A 26,075-nucleotide genomic window follows, 5' to 3' on the forward strand; every position below is an offset into this window, starting at 1 on the left:
GCCACGAGACAAGAAGATAGCCATACTTTTCGCAAGTGGATTGATGATGAAGCTGAGTATATAGCAAAGGGAAATGTCGATGGGTGTGCCAGTGTCTTTCGCTCTCACACTGCCTCCACTGCGTCAGAGTTATGGAGACACCACCAACTCAAAAGCAAGAGGTTTAGCCCTTCTTTAACTCATGCCTTTTGGTTTAGAGCTTTTTCCTTGCATTAATGGTATTGATGAAGTAGAAGGAAAGTGTTTGTTACACTTCTGCTTCGAAGGGGAATGCATCCAAAACTCTCTAATCTTGCACAATAAGAAGATGGAAGAAGCATCTGATCTCTAATCCTCTTTTTGTCATGGCTTCGGAGAAGAGCTCATCAGGCCTTAGCAAGTCATGTATTCTCATCATAGGTACCATCTCTCTCAGAATTCATCATCATCTTCTGCATTCTTGTGATGGTTAACTCGTTGAAGGATGCCATGATTTCTGATATAGCAGTCTGCTTGATGCAGCGGTGGCCAGTGTGGAGAGGTTTGCATACAAAGGTGTGGCCTCCAACTTGCTGAGCTACCTCACTGACCATGTGAAGATGAGCACCTCCTCGGCGGCCAAGAGTGTGAGCACTTGGAGTGGGGTGACTTCCATGCTTCCTCTCGCAAGCGCGATCCTCGCTGATTCTTACTGGGATCGTTACTCTACGATCATGGCCTCATCCTTGCTCTACATCGTCGTAATTTTCTCGACAAATTCCAGCTTCAATTTTCTGAAGTTGTCAGAGAACAAGTTGTTGTTCATGTTCTCCTCGTTCACAGGGACTGGTGGGATTGACCTCATGGGCGTTACTGTGTGCATGGATGCCAACCTCCTCCCTGTTTCTTCCCCTCTACTTAATCTCCATTGGACAAGGTGGATACAACCCATCCTTACAGGCGTTTGGAGCAGATCAATTGGAGTTGGAAGATGGTCTGCCATGTGGCACAGAGCAAGGGAAGAGCGACAAGAAGAGCCTCTTCTTCCAGTGGTGGTACTTCGGCATCTGCAGTGGCAGCCTCTTGGGGAACTCCATCATGTCCTACATCCAGGACACCTTGGGTTGGGGACTGGGCTTCGCCATCCCCACAGGCGCCATGGCGATCTCGGTCGCTTGCTTCCTGTGCGGCTCTCGGTTTTACGTCCACAAGCAACTCAAGATCCCCAACAGGCCTGTGGAGAGCATCATCCAAGCAGTGAAGCTCGCTGTGACGAAGATCAAGTCCAAAAGCCACGGTTTACCTTCGAGAGATGCAGTGGAGCTCGAGTGAGCTACTGTTCGAGCTGCAAAGCATGCACATTAAATTGTTGTTTGAATAACTTGCTTGCTCGTCTTCTATGCAGGTTGCAGGAAAAGCCTCTCAGGGATGGATCTGATTGCTCGACGAGTTCAGGTAGAAGCAACAGCGCTGCGGATGAAGCAGCACCTGGTGTGGGGAAAACGATCCTGAGGCTCCTCCCGATATGGACGACGCTCCTCATGTTTGCCGTCATCTTCCAACAGCCTGTGACGTTCTTCACGAGGCAAGGCATGATGATGCGACGCAGCATCGGGGACGGCATCACGATCCCTCCGGCGATGCTTCAGAGCGCCATCACCATCTCGATCATACTGATCATGCCGCTGTACGACAAGCTCATCATTCCCTTGCTGCGCCTGCTCACTCGGCAGGAGAAGGGCATCAACGTGCTGCAGAGGATCGGGATAGGGATGTGCCTGTCGGTGGTCGCGATGGTCGTGGCCGCAGTGGTAGAATCGAAAAGGATCGGGATTCTAAGGACAGAGGGGTCGCAACTCGACTCGCAGCTGACCATCTTCTGGTTGCTGCCTCAGTACGTCCTCCTGGGGATCTCCGACGTGTTCACCGTCGTCGGCATGCAGGAGTTCTTCTACATGGAGGTGCCGACGACCATGAGAACAATTGGAATAGCTCTGTACCTGAGTGTGTTTGGTGTGGGCAGCTTCCTGAGTGCTCTTCTGATTTCAGTCCTGGAGTCGATCAGCAACACAAGTGGGAAGCACCATAACTGGTTCTCCGATGACACAAGGGAGGGGAGGCTGGACAACTACTACTGGTTCCTGGCTCTGTTAAGCTCCATTAGCTTTCTGATCTTTGCATGTTTGTGTAGATACTACAATCATCCGAATGCAGCTGAAAACTGAGTCACTATCAGCATCAGCAGCTCCTTAGCCGAGCAACTTCACAGTTCCTGTGAATTTTTGAGAACTTTGATCGATGTCAGCTGGCCATTTTGACATCCTAAACTATGTCTTCATACTTGCAGTAGTCAGCAGTACTAATTCTAAGCAAAAGGTTCAAAATCTCAGGATATAGTTTGTGCAAAGATCACTTGATGGTGTTAAGTACTACTGGTTAGTATTAACTGTAAAATCGATGGATAATTTGGGATGCTGAAAGAAAAGTGTCATCAGATCTACCCCTTTCCCAGCAGTTCCGATACCTGAGCTTTTTCGGAAGATACTTCGACGCATCTCAACCATCCAACCCTTTGTGACTCGCATCTGAACGCATATTGATGCGAGGCGACAGGTGACGACGATTCAAATCCTGTTGTTTGGGCCAAACAAAGGCCCAATCAACCCATTAGAAGGTGCAAATCAAGCTGCAGCACCGATCTCAAAGTGAAATCTATAAATACATATGTGACGTGTGTAGAATTAAATTGATGAACAGGAAATGTCCATATGGCCATTGATTACAGAAATATTATAAAACTTATATTATATGATCTTGTCTATAAACTAATTTCAATTACATAAGTGGAGTAATTATACATAATATGAAACCTAATTTTTTGGGAAATTAATTACTAAAATATTCCATAATACACGGTCAAAGAAATCTCATTGATAAGCAAATTTAAGTCATATAGCCGAAAATAAAATATAAGACAATTAATAAATAGATTAATTATATTAAATTAAATTTTTTAAAAAAAGTCAATTATCTATAATATTTTACTATATTAAAAGAGTTTGGCCTAGAAAATAAAATCTCATACAAATAGTTGGATGGAAAAGTAAGTCTCTTGAATCAATATGTAAAAGAAGAAAATTACTATTTATAATCCTTTTTTAATATTTATAATTTCATGTTAAATATTTTTAGTACATCAAAATTACTATATTATAAATAAAGATAAATATCCTCCTCTCCTTCCTTATCATTTGTTTGCCCGTCTCTTTCTTCCTCCTCCTAGCCTTCTTTTTTTTCTCCTCCTTTCTTTTTACTTCTACTCTAACAATAATATCAAAGGGACAATAAATAAGAACGAAATATGAAAGGGTAACAATAAAAACACAAGTTGGGAGGACGGTAATCGTCCACAAAGAACACAAGGAGATTTACATCAATAAAATATGTAGGCAATGATCATAAATGCTAAAAGGAAAAAAGAAAATCAAAATTAAAGAGATTATAAATAATTAAAAAATTATAAAAATAATTATAAATAATAAGAGATTATCAACGGTAAAAAAACTCAATAATAAGCTCCATGTAAGAACAATTGTGCACAAAAATAAAAACATTAAAGAAAAAGACAAAAATAGATACATTATACAGCTGCTAAAAATCTAAATGTTTTAGAGAGTTTTATTGTATATTTTAATATAGATAAAAGTCCATAACAAGGACTTGTAAAAAATATGTATTGGAAAGATAATTTCTCTAAAATTAAATAAATAATATGCAACCGAAAAATATAATATAATATTTTTATTTTATTCTTATAAAATTTTGATTAATCTTTTTTTATGATGGATATATATATATATATATATATATATATATATATATATATATATATATATATATATATATATATATATATATATATATATATATATATATATATATATATATATATATATATCTTGGTTCATATGCATTGCATAAGATTTTAGATTGTCTTATATATATATATAAGATCAATCAAACTGAGATATTTACTATAAGGTGAAGCCCAAAGCATCCCTGATTAAAGTTAATTAATTATTTCAGTACCCATGTGTTAGTCACTATGAAACAAAACAAATAAAATTAAATTAAATTAAATATATGCCTTGGTGTTCTCCTCCTCCTGTCTCCGGCGGCCGCGACCGCGACTGCTGACCAAAAGAGCTGTTCAAACCCCCCCTTCCCCCACCCCCAATCTCTCTCTCTCTCTCGTGGTCGCATAGCAGCATCGGATCCGGAAAACGTTCCCGAAATGGCGGGCCTCTTCGCCTTCTCCTTAGCCGGCCTCGGCTTCCTCTTCCTGGGCGCCATTGAGTCGCTCTCCATCTCTACCGCCCCGGCCCTCCTCCCCCCTCCCCTCCTCCTCCGCCTTCGCTTCATTTCCGCGCTCCTCCTCTCCTCCCTCTCCCTCCTCTCTTCCCTCGTCTCCTCCCTTTCCTCAGCCGAGTCCGCCGCCGATCCCCTTGGCCCCTCCCTCCCCCTCTCCTCCCTCACCGCCGCTGCTCCCTTCCTCCTCTACTCCCTCGCCGGCCTCCTTTCCCTCCCCTCCAGTTCTCTACTCGTCAATCCCTTTCCTTCATCCCTCCTCGATCTCGTCCTCCTCTTCTCCTTCGGTCAGGAGTTCCTCCTCTTCCACTTCCGCCGAAAGGACCTTGACGGCGTCGAGAACCGCTACTTCGATCTCCTCCTCGTGCCCATCCTCGTCTGCGCCATCTCCACCCTGCTCGCCATCGCTCGCCCCCGATCCCCCGCCCCCTGCGTCGCCCGTGCGGCCGGCCTCGCCTTCCATGGCACCTGGCTCATCCAGATGGGGTTCTCCTTCTTCACCAATCTCATCGCCCACGGGTGCTCCGTCCACGAGAGGAGCGCCACCAACTACACCATCAAGTGCAAGACCCACGAGGATTACCACCGGGGCAGGGCGATCGCTACACTCCAGTTCAATTGCCACCTTGCCTTCCTCATGCTGGTGGGGGCGGTAGCGTACGGGGTCTTAGCCGGGAGGACGGGCGGCAATGCTGGTTACAGACCCTTGAGCAAGGAGTTGCAAATGACAGATGCTTCCCCTTCCAATTTCACATTGGATTCAGATGAAGAAGAAGAAATTGAGGCAGCAGAGACGAAACAAACCAAGCAGCATCAAGATGTTGTGTTGCCAGTGGTCGAAATTGAGAGTGCCAATGGGTCTCATTGATGAGTAAGTGAAAACAGTTATGTTTAGGAAGAGAAAAGTTGGATCTTGCAGTATACCAGTTGGTGGTCAGGGTGAACCCCTTAGTTGCAAAAGAATTTACTGCTATTCATTTAATTATATGATATCCATTTAAAGGTTTGTCTTTTATATGATCTAGTATTTGTTGGTTCTGTGTAAACCCGACGGAATATAGTTCTTGTCTGTTATTATCTATCATCTTTGGTTGTATTAGAACGAGATGGAGAGAATTGTAGTACTTGTCTTGCTAATTTCTTTTGTATCATCCACTTGTAGCCCACTGATTCATGGAGCTCTCTGTGCACATTTTACATTTATCTTAAATAGATCAATGTCAAGATCGGATGATAACTTTGGGCTAGTAATTAGTATTGAGAAATTACTAGGTTTTTGCATTCTTAAATTTACGTGGAAATAACTTTGTTGTGTTCTCAGTTCTTAAACAAGCAAAAATGTTCTGTATTTCAGTTTTTTTTGTTGCAGGCTTTGATGTTAGTTTGAAAATTTTTATCAAGTAGTTGGCCAATCAAAGAGATTTTGAAAACTTCATACCTCAAAGTTTGGTAAATAATCACCCTGGCTTGGTTACAACAACCCCCTTTTGTCAGTATGCAACCAACAACAATAAAATCGTAAGTCCTAATTATTTGGGACCAGCTACATGAATCTTTTGTGGTCATTGAAATCTATAAAAAGTCATATGTTTAGTTAAGTTCAGAGTACTTAAATCTTTATCTATAATTTCTATTAAAGTCTTTTTAGGTTTGTCAGTATGCAATCATTTTTCCAATATTGTGAGGCTGCTATCTTTTTATTTAGAAAGAACAATGTATGTATAGTGAGCTTGTTTTGGTTTTAAAAATAAAATTTACTCTTTTTCTTCGACTCTTTCCACATTGTCGACGTGTATAAACCTCGAGCACTATTTCACATTTGAGTGTCAGGACTGACTTTTCAGGGCTCTTTTGGTAGTTAAAGTTGATTTTAAAATTGTCGTTCCTGTATTTTATTACATATTTATGTTACTTAAGTTAGGTAACTTAGATTTAAATATCTCTTGGCTAGAAAAGAATTTTTTTTTATTTGAACTTAATGAACTATTTTGAAGTCAATTGGGAGGTTGTGTTATCAAAGTTATGTCAAGAATTACAATGGGAGGATTTGAGCTTGGATAGATAGATCTAATTTTCTCATGACATACTTCCAAGTAAATTGATTGGGATGAGCACCCAAAATATCTTGGTTTTGAAATTTCTTTATATGAAGCATCTAAACAATTGAGTCGAACCTGCTCTGTCATTTAGTGCTAGTTATTTCTCTTTCTTGAACATGGCTTGTGACATTTTGCTATCTAAAGCAGTCATCTTGTTGCTTTTGTCTTTTGTCGTCCAAATTTTAAGCCTTCTACTGTTTTTTTTCAAGTGATGTTGGAATGATTGCCCAAAAGTTGACATTGAAATGTTGCTTGATGAACAACCCAATAATAAGAACCTCTGTGATTCTCTTGCATATTGGTTACTCTGAATCAAATAAAGGCAGATTTAGTCACATTTCTGACCAAGTCTGCACATGAAGTGACCCCAAATAATTTGGCACTATAACTTGTTGTCGTCATTGCCTTTCCAAGTCTGGAGGCTCAGCTATGTAGTTATAATTTCAAATGAATGCAAGACATGAGACTAGTATATCTCTCACATTTTACATTTTCAAAGAATATCTTTATCTTTTTTATGGCGAATTTTCTTTTTGGCCAACATACACCTTACATTAGAATGGTACCTAATCTTTCCATTTTTCTGTTCTGAGTTTTCATGTGCAAGATGTAAAAAGGAAAAGCCAAAAAGAGTGAAGCAAGCGAAGAGAGAAGAGAATGTTATAAAAAGGTTTCTTGTTTCCATTTTGGATAATAACAAGAGAATTTTTTTTTTCACTCGTGGTGTTGAGAAAGAAAGATTATTAAAGAAAAACTCAATTATATTCTTTTGTTACTTTTTTCATGTTTCTTTCACCAAAGATGGTCTTTAAATTATATAACCTTCCTTGTTCTCTTCCAAACTCATCATTGGATTTGTCAGTACAAACAGATTGTAAAGATCTAGATCTAGCCAGTTTACACATCTATTCTACACAATGTTTTATCGTCTCTTGAGATTTCACAATCCAAACTGTATTCTGTTCAACAGACATAGGAAAATTCAATCTACTGCCTCTTCATCTGCGTAGGGTGGAGGGTTTTGATAAAGTGTTATGAGATATATGATATATGAAATGTGAACTGGATGATTTCTTTTAGGTACGTCTGCTGCCCTCTGTCAATATTTTACACCTATTGGATGCTAAATTGGTATGATTATTGACATAGTGAAATCAGGAATCCATTAGCTTAGTTAATATAAATTACTAAAGCCAAATAGTTTTATGTATCAATATGACAGTGGACAATGGTCCAACCCCAGCAACCCTAATACCAATGATCAGAAAAGATTTTGTGATGAAGTTAAGAAATGCACTTGAGTGGGACCTGGAAGCCTATCTCCAGTACCTTTTTCCTTTATGACTTAGCAACATCATTTTTTCCATTTTTCAAATTTTCTTTTGGCTTGTATCACTTTTTATATCCTTCTTCAGCATTTTTTATTTGTCTGGGCCTTCTAAACCTTTTTAATTGTTTCATTATGCTCAGTTTTACAATTCTGAAACATATATTTCAACAATATTTTCCAGATTTATTTTGCAATTCGCACAAGTTATTCTTAGCCATTGGACTTAGAGGAAATCAATCAAGTTGTATGCATCGGACTTGCATACATGGATGTTGATATGAGCCCTCGCTATTGTGTCCAAATTTTCTCCAAGTTCTTATTTCTACTGGATTAAGAAGAAATTCATCAAGTTATATGCATCAGATTTTGCATAGGTGGACATTGATTTGGACCTTGACTATGATTTCTTAATCTGTATGTGTATTCAAATTTTCTTCAAGTCCTTGTTTCTGCTAGACTCGAGTTCTTGTTTACCTTTATGTTTCTAGTATGGTATTTAATGTTTACAGAGTGGACACGTTTTGAGAACTAACAAGATCAAATTATCATGTATAGAACTTAAGAAACCATCTCACTTTCTGAAATTTAGCAAGTAGGGATTTATTGAGTTTGGATGCAATATATACAAACTTCTTATTCTTTAGCATTCTTTTATTTATCGTTTAGTCCTTGGCAATGAGTTTTCTACCCCGACCAAAATTTGTTAGGGTGTTGGTGGGGACTAGAAGGGATAGTAGGTTGTCCAACTAGCACAATAACTGAAATCATTTGAGATAATTTGAATGAGTGCCAGGCTTAAGAAGAATGGAATCAACAAGCAAGATATGTCATTCAAAGAAAAATCAGGATGGATGAAATCTGCCCAATCAGCCAATGCAGAATGAAGGATTATCAGAAAAAATTATATTTTTAACTTATATCTGTAAATAAATCTATTATTATAGAGTTGAAATCGTGAAAGCTGTGTTTAGGTAAAATTTAAATATTTTGATCACAATTTTGAAATTTGATAATATTATTGCTTAACATAATTTCAGTTTCATATATGCTCTAGTTCATGATTTTATATTTTATTTAATATTTATTTACATTTTGTGGCTTCTGTTAGTTATTGTGTACCATCATGTTGTAAACATTTATTATTTGTTAAGGTAATATTACATGGTTCAGTGTATGTAAGGTAATATGTTAGTACCAGCTGCCGAAGGGTCACTATCACACGATATGGCTCAGTATCAATCAACATTCAATTATTATTATTCTTTTAATGATTTCAGGCAATGCAAGTCAATATATGATCTAGTATTTAGTCTTGTAACAGTCTGATAAGGTATTGAAATTGGTATTGGAGCAAAATTTTAAATCATGATATTATACTCTATTTATTATCTTATTTAAAATCAGATATACCATTTTTTTTTGTGTTTTAGGTTAATTATGGCCGTTTCTGTTTGTTTAGAGTAATTTTGGCCTTTAAAACCATATTGGAAAATTTTGAAAGAATTGGACGTTTAAAGGAGATATCGATGAACCAGAGGAGTTTATTCTGGATGGCAAAGTTGATGTATGTCGACTAGGATAAATAGGGAAGCTATAACAGGTAATTTCCTGTTGTCTTTAAAAAGGTCCTCTTGTGGGAAGGCCAGAGTTGGGAACCTTTCATGAAAGCTGCAGTTTTAGATCCTTGTTTCCATGTTATATTCTCTAAATTGGCAATATTTTCTAAAAAATTCTGTGAACCTGTATAAAATTAAGTATATTTTGTTGCACTGTTTTATTGTGGAACATATAGAAGTGATCCTCCATATTTTTAAAGCAAGGCTAATATTTGCTGAGAAAGGCTTCTGTTAGTTCATCCTTGACAATATTGGTTGGTCTTCTCTGTTTAATATCTTATCATCCATGCTAATGAGACAATTTGAATGTAGCTGCTGCAAGGCCTGGGTCTGTACTACAGTAAATATTCCTAATTATTTGATGATTGTTGTCGGCATACTGTGTATTATTTTCTGGTCAAGCATTTGCAAGTTTTGGTATCTCAATTTGGCATTGGTATGTTGGTGCGAAGCTGGGTAGATCCTCCTGCTTGGTTTTACATTTTGACTGCATGACCTGAAGTTGCTGGGCTACCTTGGACTATATGACCAATCATTTGAATTTTGCTTGAATCACTCGGATCAACTTTTTTGTGGTGATGTGGTCTCTCACAGTTCTGATGTGGCCTGTGGGAGGAAACACCACCCAGAGTTTTCTGGGTGACAAACCCTTTCTTATCTGAATATGACTTGGCCTTTGTTTGCTTCAGTGATCATGTCATCAGCATATCTTCAGAAATTATTTTATTTGGTGACATTGACACCACTGATGGCTTATCATTCGATTAAAGATTTTTCAGATACATCAACCGTCTTGGAAAATACTTGAGTCTGGGAGCAGAGCTCACAGCAAGATATGCTATCAACAGGTTTGACAAATATGGTCATCATTTGGGAGCTGTGCTCCCAGAGACCAGGCACGTATTCTTTTTTTCTTTTAGCTGGGTAATGAAGTGCTACATTCATGTCAAAATATCAACAATGATCCAGAAGCAATATAAATCATTGAACTGTTGCTGATGATGATGAGAATGGGATTAGTACTGATGGTGTTATGTAAATCACAAGCAGTCCAAGATTGGATGATGTGCATGTTGTGTGACAGAAAATGAAACAACTAGATTAGGTTAGAACTATGGAAGTGTGATGATGGCTTGATTACTCTTTTGATCTTAACAGTGCTGGTTTTAAGAATCAGGGATTGTTGTTCTTCGTTCCTAAAGAGTGGATTCTTAATGCCATGAATTCTTCTATAATTCTCTTATCCTTTTCCATTTGATTCATCGATTGTTTTTACCTTCCGCGATTCAAATAGAGATTGGGTTCACCTTTTCAAGTTTCTTTGTGTTCTAGAATTAGAACGTATTTTGATTATTCATATTCTTATTTTTTTTATATGACTTCAGGATATTACCAATTTTGTGTTGATGAAATATAACATGAAATGAGCATCCCTGAAGACATAGGTCAAGTCATTTCATGCTGTTCTTCCTCAGTCAAAATTGTTGGATTGCACTGTGATAATTGGAGAATATAAACCTCTGCTATCCTTTAAACAAAAGGAGATTAAAATGATGAAAAGTCTCCTGCACATTCAACATAGATCAAGTCATCTACCAAGTTATTAATGATGTGCCAAACATCACTTGGCCATTGAAGAAACACTTTCTGAGCCATGTTTGTTGCATGATCTTAATATGTCATCAACAAAATTATATTAAGTACACCAAATCCATCAAAGACTTGAAATTGAAAGCTAAAGAATGAACATATTGGATCAGGTATTCAGTGTAATCTCCATCCGTGTCATGGACTCTCATTTATCGTGTCATCCTCGAAACATTTATAGGAAACCTCGCAGCTTAAGCAAGTGGAGAAATGGCGTGAAACCCGAAGCTTTTGATCGCAGAGAAGGTGCACTTGCGGCCATGGTTGGAGCAGAGCATCGAGAGGTTTCCAAGACTTGGGCCTCGACAGCAGAGAGGCTTCGTAGAATGAGGTGGTGGCGGAGCAGAGGGGGTTGGGTTGATGTTGAAGATGAGATACAGGCATGATTGAGGAGTATTAGAGTGACGAAAGGGTGGAAGAGGAGGTAGAAGCCTGGCTTTGACAATCGATTAATTTGCCTCTGTTCGTCCAAGCGAAACAACATCAGAAGATGTTTTTGATGTACAAAATATATCCAATCTTTGCCAACCATATATTTTGTTGTATATTTTATGTCGAGGGGTTTAATTATAGATTACATTTTGTATTTGGACTCTATTAATATCATGATCATGTACTTCAAAAAATCTTTACTGAGATCTTATAGTTCTAAAAATGATGCAAATAATCTCATTTACCTTAATACCATTGGTTACATCGACGAAAAACACAACATATGACGTCTTGATGTAAAAATGATAGGCAAAAAGATAATTTCAATATTTTTTTATTTTTAATGACTTTATCGATAAAAAGATAATTTTAACATCTCATATGTTGAAAATAAAAAGAATATTAAAATTATATTTTTACTCATCACTTTTACGTCGATTGTTCACAATCACGTGTAGTGTCACTGTTTTTCGTCAATACATGTTAGGACAAATAAAATTATTTATTTTATTTTTAGAATTATAAAAATCTCAATGTAAATTTCTTAAGTGAAGAGAACACGATGTCAATAAAATCTAAGTATAAAAGATAATATGTAATTAGTATTAATATACTTTTCATAACATTAATCTATATTTTCCATCGATGAAGGGTTCAATTTGATAGAATCAATCACAAGCTCACGGTACAGAAAAGAAAAAGAAAAGATAATATCCTTCATTTTCATCATTTTCTAGGACAGACAATGTAATAATTTTCAATCCTAGCAGTTCGTATATGTTCTATCATCTTATTTACAACGAGAGAAGAAGATAAACAAGCAGTCCAACGCAGTTCATGATCAGTTCACGGCTTCACTTGAAAGGCTCGAGAATTCTTGAGAAGAATTCGAATATGGCAAATTTTATTTTCTGAAAAGCAGTTAATTGTGTTCGACTTATTACATAGCAGATCAATAAAAACATGAATGAGAGAACTTGGAAGCTAAACCACGATTGCTCGAGGCTCGGAGTCCATGAAACGTGACGCGTAGAATCTAGCGATGAAGTCGGACGCCTTCTTGTCTACGTCCGGCTCGCCGATCCATCGACCTCGGTCCTCATCACTTGGACGCACTCTTCTCGTGTGCTTCTTCTCCCTCTCCCTCTCCCACTCCCACTCCACCTCGTCGTCTCCGCGCGGCGACCTCCCGAAGCAAAGAGTGCAGAACGACATGGAGGAGTACCTCTTTCCTCCCATTTACTTCCTCTTCTCTCTATGGACTTGGAGAAAGAGGCAACCCAACTCTGCAATTTATAGCCGCAAGGAAGTGATCGGATGATTTGTTTTATTCCTAAATAGTTTATAGCTTTCTCTTCTCAACTTTTATCAGAATCTTTGCTGTGATGTATAGGGCAGCAGAAGTATATTTATTGATAGGAAAATTATGACTTTGGTCAACACCGGCTTAGTCGCTAGGTGGCCAATATCCCGATATTTCGATGCTACGTTATTGATATTTTGATGTTACATGATCGACATCATGATGATATATCGCTATCATTTTAACCACGTATGATCGACATGATCCTATCTCTCGAATGTTAAAAATCACATCATCGATGTCACATGTTCACTAGAATCAGTAGAGTTTGATTCCACTAGGGCTGTTTATAATCATTCTTAATATCAATACGAATCTACGAGTGTAACGATACTAAAGCCATACTATAAAAGACTAACTTAGGTACATCCTCTAAACAAAATATTCATACCCTCTATATACATTCAACTCATTACTCTCAACTCTCAACATCTCTCGACACCAATAGACCAACATAGAATAGTTATCGTTCCAATCGAACAATCAAATTTCAATATAACATACACAATATATATATATATATATATATATATATATATATATATATATATATATATATATATATATATAAGGTTTATAAGGCATTAATTCGATCTCTTGCTTGTTTGCTTATGCTCTTAAATTCTTCTTTTAAACTCTTTAAGTATAACTTATGTAATACAATAACCTAAAAAAATCATTTACGGCTAGCTAAGGTACACGTCTTCTGAACTCGCATAAGGAAATAAAAAATCATATTTGAAGAGTGCAAAAGAATATATGCACACTGCAGTTGCACCAATTTGCATGTGGTTTACGTAAGTGGGGTTTCAGTCACCAAGGACAAGGATCAAATAGAAAGCAACCAGCAAAGCTTTCTGCAACTTTAGAGTAGCAAAAACAAGATCTTTGGGTTCACGAGGATTCATGGTAAATGATTGCTGCTATATATCATCCACTTTTCCGTTGTGTGCACACTGCATGCATTTACATGAGATGTACGTAAGTCGGGCTTCTGTTACCACGAACAAAGAATGCAAATGATGACTACCACTTTGCATCATCTGCACTCCCAATCAACCTCCTCAACTTTTACAAAGCAGGAGCACATTGGTGAGATTTCTCTGCGAATTAAAATGGCCGTCGAATGTGCCTTAGACTAATCAGATCAATAGCTCATCGTGCTTCTTTTCGGCCTTCGACTTCGATGATCCACGACAAAGCTTCTTATGGTGCATGCAGATATTGGCGAATGGAATCAACACGCTGCTTTTTTCGTTCTCTTTGAATAAGTGCTCCGAGGGATTGATTGGTGAAGGCTGGTTTTAGGGTTGATGTTCTTCAAAAGCGTTCCCTTCCTTTTTGCACACTGCAAGCTGTTCTCCTCTACATCTTCTCTGTGAAAGCATGGTTTGGTGGACGCAATGAGTGAAGGAAATCAAGTCAAGGCATCCACCACCTGTAATCTTTGCCTCTTTTCTTTGCCAGACAGAAGAAGACCTTTCCTGGTTTTATAATCAATATTCAACAATTTCTTGGTGTAATCACTTACATTATATAAATATACTAGCAGAACCTTAATCATTAAGTGTCTTTGAAAGGAAGTGAGGTGTTTAGATCAGCTTATATTATTGAAACAAAAGAGAACCATATGCCAAGGGAAAAGGTTAGAAAGTGGAAGTGTAGGATAGTTTTATGCTCATTTGGACGTCTCTGTATGTGATTTATAGGTACAAAAAGGTAGCTTAATTTAATCCAACTTGTTCTGCATTACAGCCTCATGTGTTTCGGTTGTACACAGCAGCAGCATTCTATGGGCTAAATCTAAAAGAGAACTTTGTTTCTTTTTCTTCTTCTTCTTCTTTTAGGAGATCTCATTCGAAGTGGAAAATTAGCAGACCAATCAATAGTATTTGCAGGCTGTTCTCTCTTCTTATACAAAGATTGTGTAGCTTCATCAGCTAGAACACAGGTTTGGACAAGACAATCTTGTTTGTTCTTTTTTTCCCTTCAATTCATAGTCATGATGCAATGTCTGATCTCATATAGAACCCATGGATAAATCTAGTACATTAAATTAAATGATGAACAAAATTTTTCTCTCTCAAAGACTTCTCTCATAAACCAAACTTAAATTTGCATTCCGTCTTCTACGACAAACTTGCCATCTCCAAGGTATGTCTTTTAGCATCTTAACGCAATAGATTTATCAACATGAACATCACATAGTAATGACACAAAAGCACAGTTTCATCTTCTTCCTTTAGAGAGAAATGTATGGAGGATTTAGATACATAAAAGTATGGGAGGTTTAGTGGTAAAAAGGAGTTCTCCCTCGTGAGAGGAGACTACGGTTCATCTCCTGAGAGGTGCAAACACATCTTCTTTTCCTCTAGACTAAGGAAGCTCGAGCCTATAGCTCGAAGAGAGGTGCAAATACTTTGACTAACTGGGTTGTGCATGCGTAGGTCGAATCTTATTTGGATTTACGTATGCTATTACCACTGGCATCAAAGATACGGTCGAATGGTACGTGGTAGAGTAGTGTTACTACCCTTCATATGAGATTCAAGTTAAAATTTGGGTTGACCTATAAAAGCCTTAATTTTGACTTTTGCATGGGTCCCGATCGAATCTGACATGTTATGATTCACATTTGCAGCAGCACAGTTGTCATATCTCCTCGAGACTTCCCTCGATGATATGTTGTGGTGGATGCTTTGTGTTTTGGGACTTCAACGTTTGCTGCATGCATTTGAAGATTAATCAACCATAAAAGCGGTAAGCTCACGTATTTTTTGCTTTTTTATTTTTCTTGTTAATAAGAATTTTCGGTACAGAAAGTGATGTGTTTAGAATGACTCCCCTTCTCGTCGAAGGCCATCACAGGAAGGAAGAGAATGGGTTCTTTGGCACACACAGGCACATGAATTAACCAATAGCAGAAGTTGCACCACATAGTCAAACAAAGAAAACATCATAAGTTCAATCAATCCTACAAGATTTCTTTATGGTGAGTGACTGACTACCCATTCTCCACATAATCCTCAACTTAGGTATTATGGGTGATGTGTGGTGCATTAACACAGAAAAAGCTTCTGTTCCTAAAGAACTGCAGAACTCACAACTGCAGCAGTATCTTCTTATATGCTTGCCTGCGCATGCTGTGTTATGTAGCCGAGTGGAACCGACTGTCACTGAAACCAGGAGTTGCTTTGGTTCTATTTCTTGTTGAGATTTGATTCATAGTTATTTATCTAGATAGTTATCATGATTTAATGGTTACATAATGATTTCAATAACCACCTCAATCATGATCTAGTAGTTAAAGGGTGATTTCAATAACTACCTTAATCTAGTAGTTATAGGATGATTGTCATTAGGTCCTATAAATAGAATCGTAGTTCATGTAACAAGGTATAGAGATAGAGAGAGTAATTTCATATCTTAACCCCTTATCCTCATCTTCTCGGGCAAAAGCTATGAATTTTGGAGTATCAAGATGAAGACTCTATTCAAATCTCAAGATCTTTGGGAGTTAATAGAGAATGAATATGCGGATCCAGATGACAAAATCAGACTGAGGGATAATAGAAAGAAGGACTCAAAGGCATTGTTCTTCATTCAACAAGCTGTACATGAGATGATATTCTCAAGAATTACAGCAGCGACAACCTCAAAGCAAGCTTGGTTGATACTTCAAAATGAATTTCAAGGCTCATCAAGAGTGATTACGGTAAAACTTCAAACCCTCCGTCGTGAGTTTGAAATTTTGTTCATGAAAAGCAATGAATCGGTGCAAGATTTTCTTTTTCGAGTGACTGAAATTATTAGTCAAATGAAATCTTATGGTGAACATCTTCCTGATCATATAATTGTTGTAAAAGTTTTGAGAAGTTTAACTTTGAAATTTGATCATGTTGTTGCCGCAATTGAGGAATCAAAAGATTTATCTATATATTCATTTGATGAACTAATGGGTTCCTTGCAACCACATGAAGTAAGGTTGAACAGGTCACTTGAAAAAAGTGAAGAAAAAACATTTCAGGCTAAGGGGGAGTCTTCTACTTCAAAAGCAGATAAAAAATCAGTAGAAAGAGGATGTGGCAGAGGAGGATTTCGTGGTAGAGGAAATGGAAGAGGAAGATGACACTTTAGTGGGCATGATGAACAAGAGCAATCAAATTATGATCAAAAAAATTGCAAGAGTGGAATTTAATGTCACTATTATAAAAAGTTTGGTCACATGAAGGTAGATTGCTGGAAAAGAGAAAAACAAGTAAGCTATGTGGAGAAAAATGAAGAAAATAGTAAGTTGTTTATGACTCATTCACAAATTCATAATATCTCAAATGATATTTGGTTTTTGGATAGTGGATGTTCTAATCATATGTCAGGCATAAAATCAATATTTAGAGATATTGATGAGACTCACAAGTTGAATGTTAGATTTAGAGATTTGCTCACAAGTTGAATGTTAGATTTGGAGATAACAAGCAAATCCAAGTGGAAGGGAAAAGAACAATTGAGGTGAAGATAAATCAAGGGAAGGTAAAATACCTTGATAATGTTTTCTTTGTTCCTACTTTATCACATAACTTGTTGAGTGTTGGACAATTAGTAGATGATGGATATTTAATAATATTCGATGATGGTTCATGCACTATTAGAGATAAAAAATTTGGTTTCATTATAGTAAATGTTTGCATGACACAAAACAAGATGTTTCCACTTGACGTGTCAAATATTGAAAGACATGTGCTTATCACAACTCAAAAGAATAAGTCTAGTTTATGGCATTTAAGATATGGACACCTTAACATTAAAGGTTTAAGGTTGTTAAATCAAAAAGGAATGGTTTTCGGATTGCCTAAGATTAATACACTTGATGTATGTGAAGGATGTATTTATGGCAAACAAAGTAAAAAACCATTTCCTATTGGAAAAGCATGGAGAGCGTCTAATTGTCTTGAATTAATTCATGCTGATTTATGTGGGCCTATGAATACAAAATCATTTAGTGAAAATTAATATTTTTTATTGTTTACGGATGATTATAGTCGCATGAGTTGGGTATATTTTTTGAAATTGAAATATGAAACATTTGATAATTTTCGAAAGTTTAAGGCACTTGTAGAAAGACAAAGTGATAGATATATAAAGACACTTTGAACGGATAGAGGTGGTGAATTTTTATCTAATGAGTTTAGTTCTTTTTGTGAAGAAAATGGTATTCATAGAGAATTGACAGCACCATATACACCAGAGCAAAATGATGTAGCTGAACATAAGAATCGGACTGTCGTTGAAATAACAAGAAGTTTGCTTAAAGGAAAACATCTTCAAAATCAGTTTTGGGCAGAAGCAGTTACAACAACAGTTTATTTGTTGAATATTTCACTAACAAAGGCTGTTATGAATCGAACTCCTTTTGAGGCTTGGTATGGTATGAAACCAAGTGTTAGACATCTAAGAATGTTTGGTTATATTGCTTATGCTTTGGTTAATTCATAAAATTATCACAAGCTTGATGAAAAATCTGAAAATTATATCTTAATTAGTTATTCCTTATAATCGAAAGCATATCGATTATATAACCCTATTAGTGGTAAAGTTATTATTAACAGAAATGTTATGTTTGATGAAATGACAAGTTGGAATTGGGAGACCAATAAAGGTGAAAAACAAATGCAGATTCCAGTAGAACTAGACACTCTGCAGAATCAAGTGACAGATCCTGCTCCAACAAGTTCATCATCAACCTCACCCAATAGCAGTTCAAATTCTGATTCCTCAGATGAAACTTCTCCAAGAAATTTCAGATCACCGACAAAAATTTATAACTCAACATTTGCTTTGTTTATTTCGGATCAAACAACCTTTGAGGAAGCAGTTAAAAAAGAGGAATGGAGAAAAGCAATGAAGGAGGAAATCAAGTCAATTGAGAAGAATGAAACTTGGGAGCTAATGGATCTATCGAAAGAAAAGAAAACGATTGGGTTAAAATAGGTGTTCAAAACAAAATTTAATGCAGATGGAAGTATCCAAAAGCATAAAGCTCGGCTTGTAGCAAAAGGATATTCACAGCAATAAGGTATTGATTTTGATGAAACTTTTTCTCCAGTTGCTAGATTCGAAACCGTGAGAACTTTCTTAGCTTTAGTTGCTCACTTAAGTTGTCCTGTTTATCAATTTGATGTAAAATCTATGTTTTTTAATGGAGATTTACATGAAGAGGTTTCTGTTGCTCAACCTGAAGGTTTTTTAGTTAAAGGACATGAAGAAAAGGTGTATAAACTAAGGAAAGCTCTTTATGGGCTTAAACAAGCTCCAAGGGCATGGTATAGTAAAATTGATCATTATTTTCTTCAAAATGGATTTAAGAGGAGTAATAATGAACCTACTCTTTATCTAAAGAAAGAAGGTGAACATAATATTCTAATGGTTTGCCTCTATGTTGATGATATTATATATATGGGTTCATCTAACTCTTTAGTGACAGAATTTAAAAAATGCATGATGAATAAGTTTGAAATGTTAGATCTAGGTCTACTGCACTATTTTCTTGGGTTGGAAGTAAAGCAAGGATTAGATGAAATTTTTATTTCACAAAGAAAGTATGCAATGGATCTACTCAAAAAATCTAACATGATTAATTACAAAGCTACAGCAACACCATGAATGTAAATGAGAAATTGAAATTTGAAGATAGTACAAGTTTGACAAACGCAAGATACTATAGAAGTTTGGTTAGAGGTTTGATCTATCTAACTCATACTCGACTAGATATTGTATTTTCTATTGGTGTAGTATCCAAGTTTATGCATAGCCCAAGCAAACATCATCTCGGAGCTGTTAAAAGAATTATGCGTTATATTGTTGGAATTACATATTATGGTATTTGGTATTCTCATAATTTTAATTTTAAATTATATGGTTTCACTGATTGGGCAGGAGATTTAGATGATCGAAAGAGTACTTCAGGCAATGTTTTTAGCCTCGGATCGGGAGCTATATCTTGGAGTTCTAAAAAACAAGCAACAACTACATTGTCGACATCGGAAGTAGAATATGTAGCCGCAACATCAGCAGCTTGTCAAGAAATATGGCTTAGAAGACTTCTTGAAGATCTTCATCAAGAACAAAAAGAAGCAACGGAAATATTTTGTGACAATAAAGCCACAATTGCAATGACGAAGAATCCAACGTTTCATGGAAGAACGAAGCATATAGAGATACACTATCATTTCATCCGAGATCTTATAGTAAGTGGAGCCATAACAATGAAGTATTGTGGAACGGATGAACAAGTTACGGATATCCTCACCAAATCGCTTCCAGTTCGAAAGCATATTTATTTTATGTCGTAAATTGGTGTATACAACTATGAATTAAGGGGGAGTGTTGAGATTTGATTCATAGTTATTTATCTAGATAGTTATCATGATTTAGTGGTTACATGATGATTTCAATAACCACCTCAATCATGATCTAGTAGTTATAGGGTGGTTTCAATAACTACCTCAATCTAGTAGTTATAGGGTGGTTGTCATTAGATCCTATAAATAGGATCGTAGTTTGTGTGCATTTGGTATCTTGTAAGTATTCTTATTAATCCTCTTATTTTTTAAATACTATATTAGTTTTCTTGAGTCGAAAGGATTCTTTTTATTTGTATCGTAGTATTCTGTTTTTTCCTTGCTCTTCAGTCCCCAATATTTCTACCCTCATCTCTGATTCTTTCACGTTGGTAGAAGGATTTCACGTTGGTAGAAGGAGATCCAAGATGGAGGTCAGAATGTAAACTTGAACTCGGATTGATGCCATAAACATCTCGGCATTCTAATGTTTTTGATATAGAGAAAACCATGCATGTAAACATTAAAAAATGGAAAAAATTATTGTTCCTTTGTTCATTGCAACATCGGTGGGTGAAGATTATATTCAATAGTGCCAATACATCCTTTTTTTTTAGCTCAAACAAACATACTAAAAACATAATATATATCTTAATATTCACAATTAATAAGCTCAAATTATATAAGTATATGATCAATATGTGGTCAACAAATGTTAGATCATATGATACTATCTAATTAGATAAAATATATTATAAATATAATTAAATTTTAAGAACGATTAATATATAAAATCATAATTAATATGAACATAATAATTAGATAGGATCACATAATCAATATACATACGAGTAAGTATATGATCAATAAATATTAGATTATATAATTCTATCTAATTAAATAAAATATATTATAAATATGATTAGATTTTGATGATGATTACTAATACAAAATCATGATTAATATGAGCATAATTAGATAAGATTACATAATCTAATATTCTCTCACTTAACCTATTAATTAGTAAGATATAAAAAATTTAAAATCAAAATAAATAAAATAAAATTTATTTAAAAATAATTTTACCTAATTAGATTTTAAAAAAATTAAAAAAATTTTATAGCTACGTAATAACTATAAATTTTAAAACAAACTAATATTTTATACATTAAGTCTAACTACCAATACTAATTATATAATATTAATATTATATTATCTTTTATGTATCACACTACTATTCATCATTCCTAATATAATTTATAATATGTTTTTAATTTATCTTGTTAAGATAATCTTGATATCACATTCAAACTATAATATACATAAATATAAATATAAAAAAAAATAAAAATAAATAATTTTAATTAAGTGAAAAAATCAATAATAACATCAATCTACCTTAAAATATATTTCTGATAAAAAAAATAAATAGGATAAGAGCAAACAATTTTTAATGATTTTCTTATTTAACGTGGCATTTCGGAAGCCTCACGCCATTGTTTCTTCCTAGCGCACGTGACAATAAGTTAATTGGGTCCTATGAGTCCTCCTCCGCCTCGTCCGATTCCTTCTCGGTAGAGAAGAGAGACGGGAGAGCCAAGTGTCTTCTCGAGGAAGTTGATAGAGGAAGGGAGGATGTCGTGGCAAACTTATGTCGACGACCACCTGATGTGCGAGATTGACGGCCAGCGTCTCACCGCCGCCGCCATCCTCGGCCATGACGGTAGCGTCTGGGCCGTGAGCGCTTCCTTCCCCCAGGTTTCTGTCCCCCTCACTCTCTGCGTGTCTTGTTGATTTTCTCCTTCTACCTTCGGTCTTGCCCTTTTTTCTTGTTTGTGCATGTTGGATCGGGATCGGATTGGTTCTTTCTTGGCTGCGGTTTTTGATGCATCTGACAGATCTGACGGTCGACCGATACACAACTGGGGTTTTACTCGATTTATGGACTCACCTTTTTTAAATTTTCTTTAGGTTTTCCTTTTCTTGTGTGCAGTATGACGGAGATTAGGGTTTTATTTGTGAGGGTCTGAATAAATTGTAACCAATTGAAAACGAAATCAATATGCTGCCCGCGATCTCTCACCTCTCGCATTCCTTTTTCTTTTGAGAAGGGGGATCAGAATCATGAAAAAGAAGGCGGCGCTCATGTTATGGGACCCGGGATGCTCTGCTAAATCTTTCTTTCTTGATCTCGTGTCTTTTTCTTGTTTTGATTGCTCGCAGCGATTTCTTGATTGGTCGGCGGTGTTCGGACCTGTTGGCCTGTCATCGCCTCGATTTATGCTAATCACAGATAACGCTCGTATGGCTGCAGCAGCAGAAACGTTTCTAACACATGGATATATGCGATCCTCCCTCGCCTTCGTTTGTGGTATGACCAAGGTTACCCTGATGGACGGTTTACATGGGCTGGTGAATGCGTGCTCTTATACGTGCGACACCATTAGTAAACTGTTCTTTGAGAATTAGGATTTTCTTTCCATTTTCCCCCGATTAAAGCAACGAAAGTATAATGAGCTGTCCATAGATTTTTATCTTCATAACATGCATAATTTTTTAGTCCTTTTCCTTTTCATTTTGGTTCTTTAATCCATTGTTATTGGTCTTATGGTGCCAACCCCTACCGATCATTATTAGAACGATTTTTTGTGTCTCTTATTGTCTGCGATTATTTTTCTTTTCTCATTAATTAGATTACGGATTCTGTTATCTATAATGGAGCTATTTTCAGGCTGGTTCGAATTGTCAAATAGTTCATAGATGAGTAACTTGTGTCTTCTCCCTGGAAAAGAGACTATAGCTACAGCTTTGCTACTTTAGCCTTGCAGTTCACATCTTATATGCCTTTGTTTGTACAAGTTACCAGGAAGCTTCATTCGGTGACGGAATGGTGATGAAATCATGTGGGCATTTTTAATGTAACGAAACTAGCTTCTGCATGATAATAACGTACCAAAAATATCCCAAACTGAATTTTGTGTTGGTATTAAGTTGTCACATTATGATTTTCTTAGCATGCTATGCACTTAATAAACAACATTTGGCTCTCACTTGGTGCAAGTTTGTCATCTTGAAATTGAAAGTATTCAGACACAGTATTCTTGCTGTCACTTCGTGCAAGTTTGTCATCTTGAAATTGAAAGTATTCAGACACAGAGTATTCTTGTAGTTCATGTGCAGAAGGGATGGGAAGGAAAAACGATCAGGTGAGATAAGGGAAGATCCACTACGCTGCAAATATTGTTTTGGTGGTTGGTACTTGCTAGAAATTTTGTGCATGTGGAAAGAAAAAAATGTTGGATTCCCCTTTCAGTTGGGGTGGCCGTGGTCGGGGTTTTGGAATGAATATTAAGGAAATAATCAATTGTTTTAGCTCTCAGTTTTCTGAAATTATATGCACCATTGAGCGGCTTCTTATCCTGGACCGCCAACATGTTCTAACAGGACACTTATCCAGTCTTGTGTCACAGAGCATTTTTTTCTGGTCTTGCTTTCTTTTGATGTCCATCATTCATTGGTGAACTTTCCATCTCAATGCTACAGTTCAAACCGGAGGAGATCGCTGCAATCATGACCGACTTTGTTGATCCTGGATCTCTTGCACCAACTGGATTATTTCTTGGTGGAACAAAGTACATGGTCATCCAAGGTGAACCGGGTGTTGTGATTCGAGGGAAGAAGGTCAGTGATTTATTTGTTATTTATGAATTAAATTATATTTGCAGTTTCTTTGATGTCTAATTTACATTTGTATATTGTTTTCGTATGAGCTCCAACATATATACTTGATCTTCTAAATCACATAGAAACACTAGTCCTGCTGTATAATTCCATCTTCAAAGATGTCATTGTTTGTTATTTAAGCAGCTTTTATCTATTATTATGGTAGTCATACCTCATGAATATTCTACTCCTAGTTTTTGGGCATTTTTTAGGAATCCTGGTGGCTGCCATTGAATACAAACTTGTTTTGCTAGCAAACTTATTAGTGGCTAACCATATTCGTCTAGAAGTAAAGAACATGGATTAACATTAATTTCTGAAATGTCTAGATGTTTACAGCCTTGAGGATGTTCTAGTTGTTTCAGCTAAAAACATACACTATGAATTATTTAAATAAATGAATTACAAACTTGGGTTTTTTTTCAGAAACTAAAATTTGGAATATGTTAATCTATTCATCAAACTTTATCTAATTGTTTTTTCGCCTCCACGAGTATATTTTAGGAATCTGATCCTGCTTATATAAAATCTGAATTGTCTAACATGTTGCGAATAATATGTCTAACATCCTGCTTATGATTATGTATATGAGAACTCACCTGATACTGTATCAGTGGGAGAATTATGCACTGGGCCATGACAGAGATATAAGTTGACGTTGGGTGGTTGAAGAGCAAAAGTAAAGGATTTTACTTTCCTTGCAACTCTCACCCTAGACCAATAGCCTGCTCTAGGCCTGAAGGCATTAAGTGATAGAAAGGGAATAAAAAACAAAGAACAGGAGTCAATGAAAGCATGCATAATTTGCAGAAAATTACAGTAAAGTTTCCTGTAGATCGAAATTCAGAAAACCATCAGAACTTGAAGAAAGAGATAGACGTTTGACAATGTTATCATGGATGGACATTGTTCTTTGTGCTTATATGTCGATAAAGGCCTATTAAGAAAAGTTTCTGAATGTATGTATTACCAATTTATGGTGAATAATAAAAAAAAAATTTCTTTATCTTTTTTTCTGAAAAATGCACAAATAAGAAGACCGTCATTATGTTAACTATAGCAGCTTATAACCTGCTTAAAGATGGACAAACATGTTGACAACCAGTTATGTCTCCCTTGCTCATATAAAAAAAAATTCTCCAAGTTGGTAATTGGCAGGTTAAACTCATAGCTAATATGTATGTGTGCATCCATATGGTTGGCAGTCGTGGTTTCTCATGGTTTATGTCATTTAAGGTCTAATAGGATGACGCATGACCAGATTAATTTGGTGATTTCATAGCTCAATTGAGATTGTAATAAGTCATGAACAGATGTGATGAGCAATTGGTTCTTTGGTGTGTAATTAGTAGTATAACAGATGGAAATAAACTTGGCAGTGGTTATGTTCACAGGCCAACCAGAAGTTGTGTTAGCATTAATGATTTATATGATTGACTTGTCAAAACAAATGACTTTCAGGGCAGTGGTGGGATTACAGTCAAGAAAACGAATCTGGCATTGATTATTGGTGTATATGATGAGCCCATGACTGGTGGACAGTGCAACATGGTTGTCGAGAGGCTTGGTGATTATCTTTGGGATCAGGGGTTTTGAATTTGGTATTGGTGCTTTTAAACTTGTATATTTATTTTGTTGGCATTACCAGTAACTCGTGGAATGGGGCTTGCAACCTCGAGTGCAAATGAGTAATTAATCTGCTTGATGTCATGTTGGAAATGTATTGCAAGTGTTGTCGGTCTTTGTTTGTCAGCATGAAGACTTTTTTTTTTTTTTTTTTTTCTATTTAATTAGTCTTGGACAAGGAGGGTTCCTGGAGGGGAGGAGAGTTGATGTAAATTTGACACGTATGCGCATGGTGGTCTGTCTTCCTTCCTGTCTGAAATTCTTGCAACAATATATATTTACCTGACTAGAAAAGTAGTTGTTTCAGGTTTCTTTGGATTTGTTTAATGTGGTGTAATAATACCTACCATTGGCATTGTTGTTTGGTTAAGAGATGCAGAGGAAGTAGTTTTGTTACCTGTGGTCCAAAGTGTCTATTCGTTTGGAGATAGCTTAGTGTAAAAAGAAGATAAAAGAATTGAGGGCATTGGCATCTATCTGATTAATCATAAGTAACAAATTAACATGGAAGAATAATAAATAGCCAGCGGCAAGGGATGAGCGATAGGGGACGGGAGAATGTAGGGGTTTCTCCAT

General features: G+C 36.4%; 3 protein-coding genes across 3 annotated transcripts; all 3 read left to right on the plus strand.

The window, feature by feature from the left end:
* The first annotated feature begins 50 nt into the window (after positions 1–50).
* LOC103995086 (protein NRT1/ PTR FAMILY 5.8) lies at positions 51–2,350 on the plus strand. Its single transcript, XM_009415588.3, has 5 exons — positions 51–161; positions 360–399; positions 502–719; positions 802–1,286; positions 1,364–2,350. The coding sequence occupies exons 1-5, from the start codon at positions 132–134 to the stop codon at positions 2,181–2,183; spliced, it is 1,593 nt and encodes a 530-aa protein (XP_009413863.2). The 5' UTR covers positions 51–131; the 3' UTR covers positions 2,184–2,350.
* Positions 2,351–4,171: 1,821 nt separating this feature from the next.
* Positions 4,172–5,477, plus strand: LOC135587900 (uncharacterized). The gene has a single exon (XM_065079749.1). It carries the CDS (start codon positions 4,253–4,255, stop codon positions 5,192–5,194), a length of 942 nt encoding a protein of 313 aa, XP_064935821.1. The 5' UTR covers positions 4,172–4,252; the 3' UTR covers positions 5,195–5,477.
* A 16,219-nt stretch (positions 5,478–21,696) lies between these two features.
* Positions 21,697–25,810, plus strand: LOC135587901 (profilin-like). Its single transcript, XM_065079750.1, has 3 exons — positions 21,697–21,908; positions 23,694–23,831; positions 25,335–25,810. The coding sequence occupies exons 1-3, from the start codon at positions 21,786–21,788 to the stop codon at positions 25,467–25,469; spliced, it is 396 nt and encodes a 131-aa protein (XP_064935822.1). The 5' UTR covers positions 21,697–21,785; the 3' UTR covers positions 25,470–25,810.
* The last annotated feature ends 265 nt before the right edge of the window (positions 25,811–26,075 follow it).

This window comes from Musa acuminata, chromosome BXJ1-8 (assembly GCF_036884655.1).
Source record: "Musa acuminata AAA Group cultivar baxijiao chromosome BXJ1-8, Cavendish_Baxijiao_AAA, whole genome shotgun sequence".
Taxonomy (NCBI): Eukaryota; Viridiplantae; Streptophyta; class Magnoliopsida; order Zingiberales; family Musaceae; genus Musa; species Musa acuminata.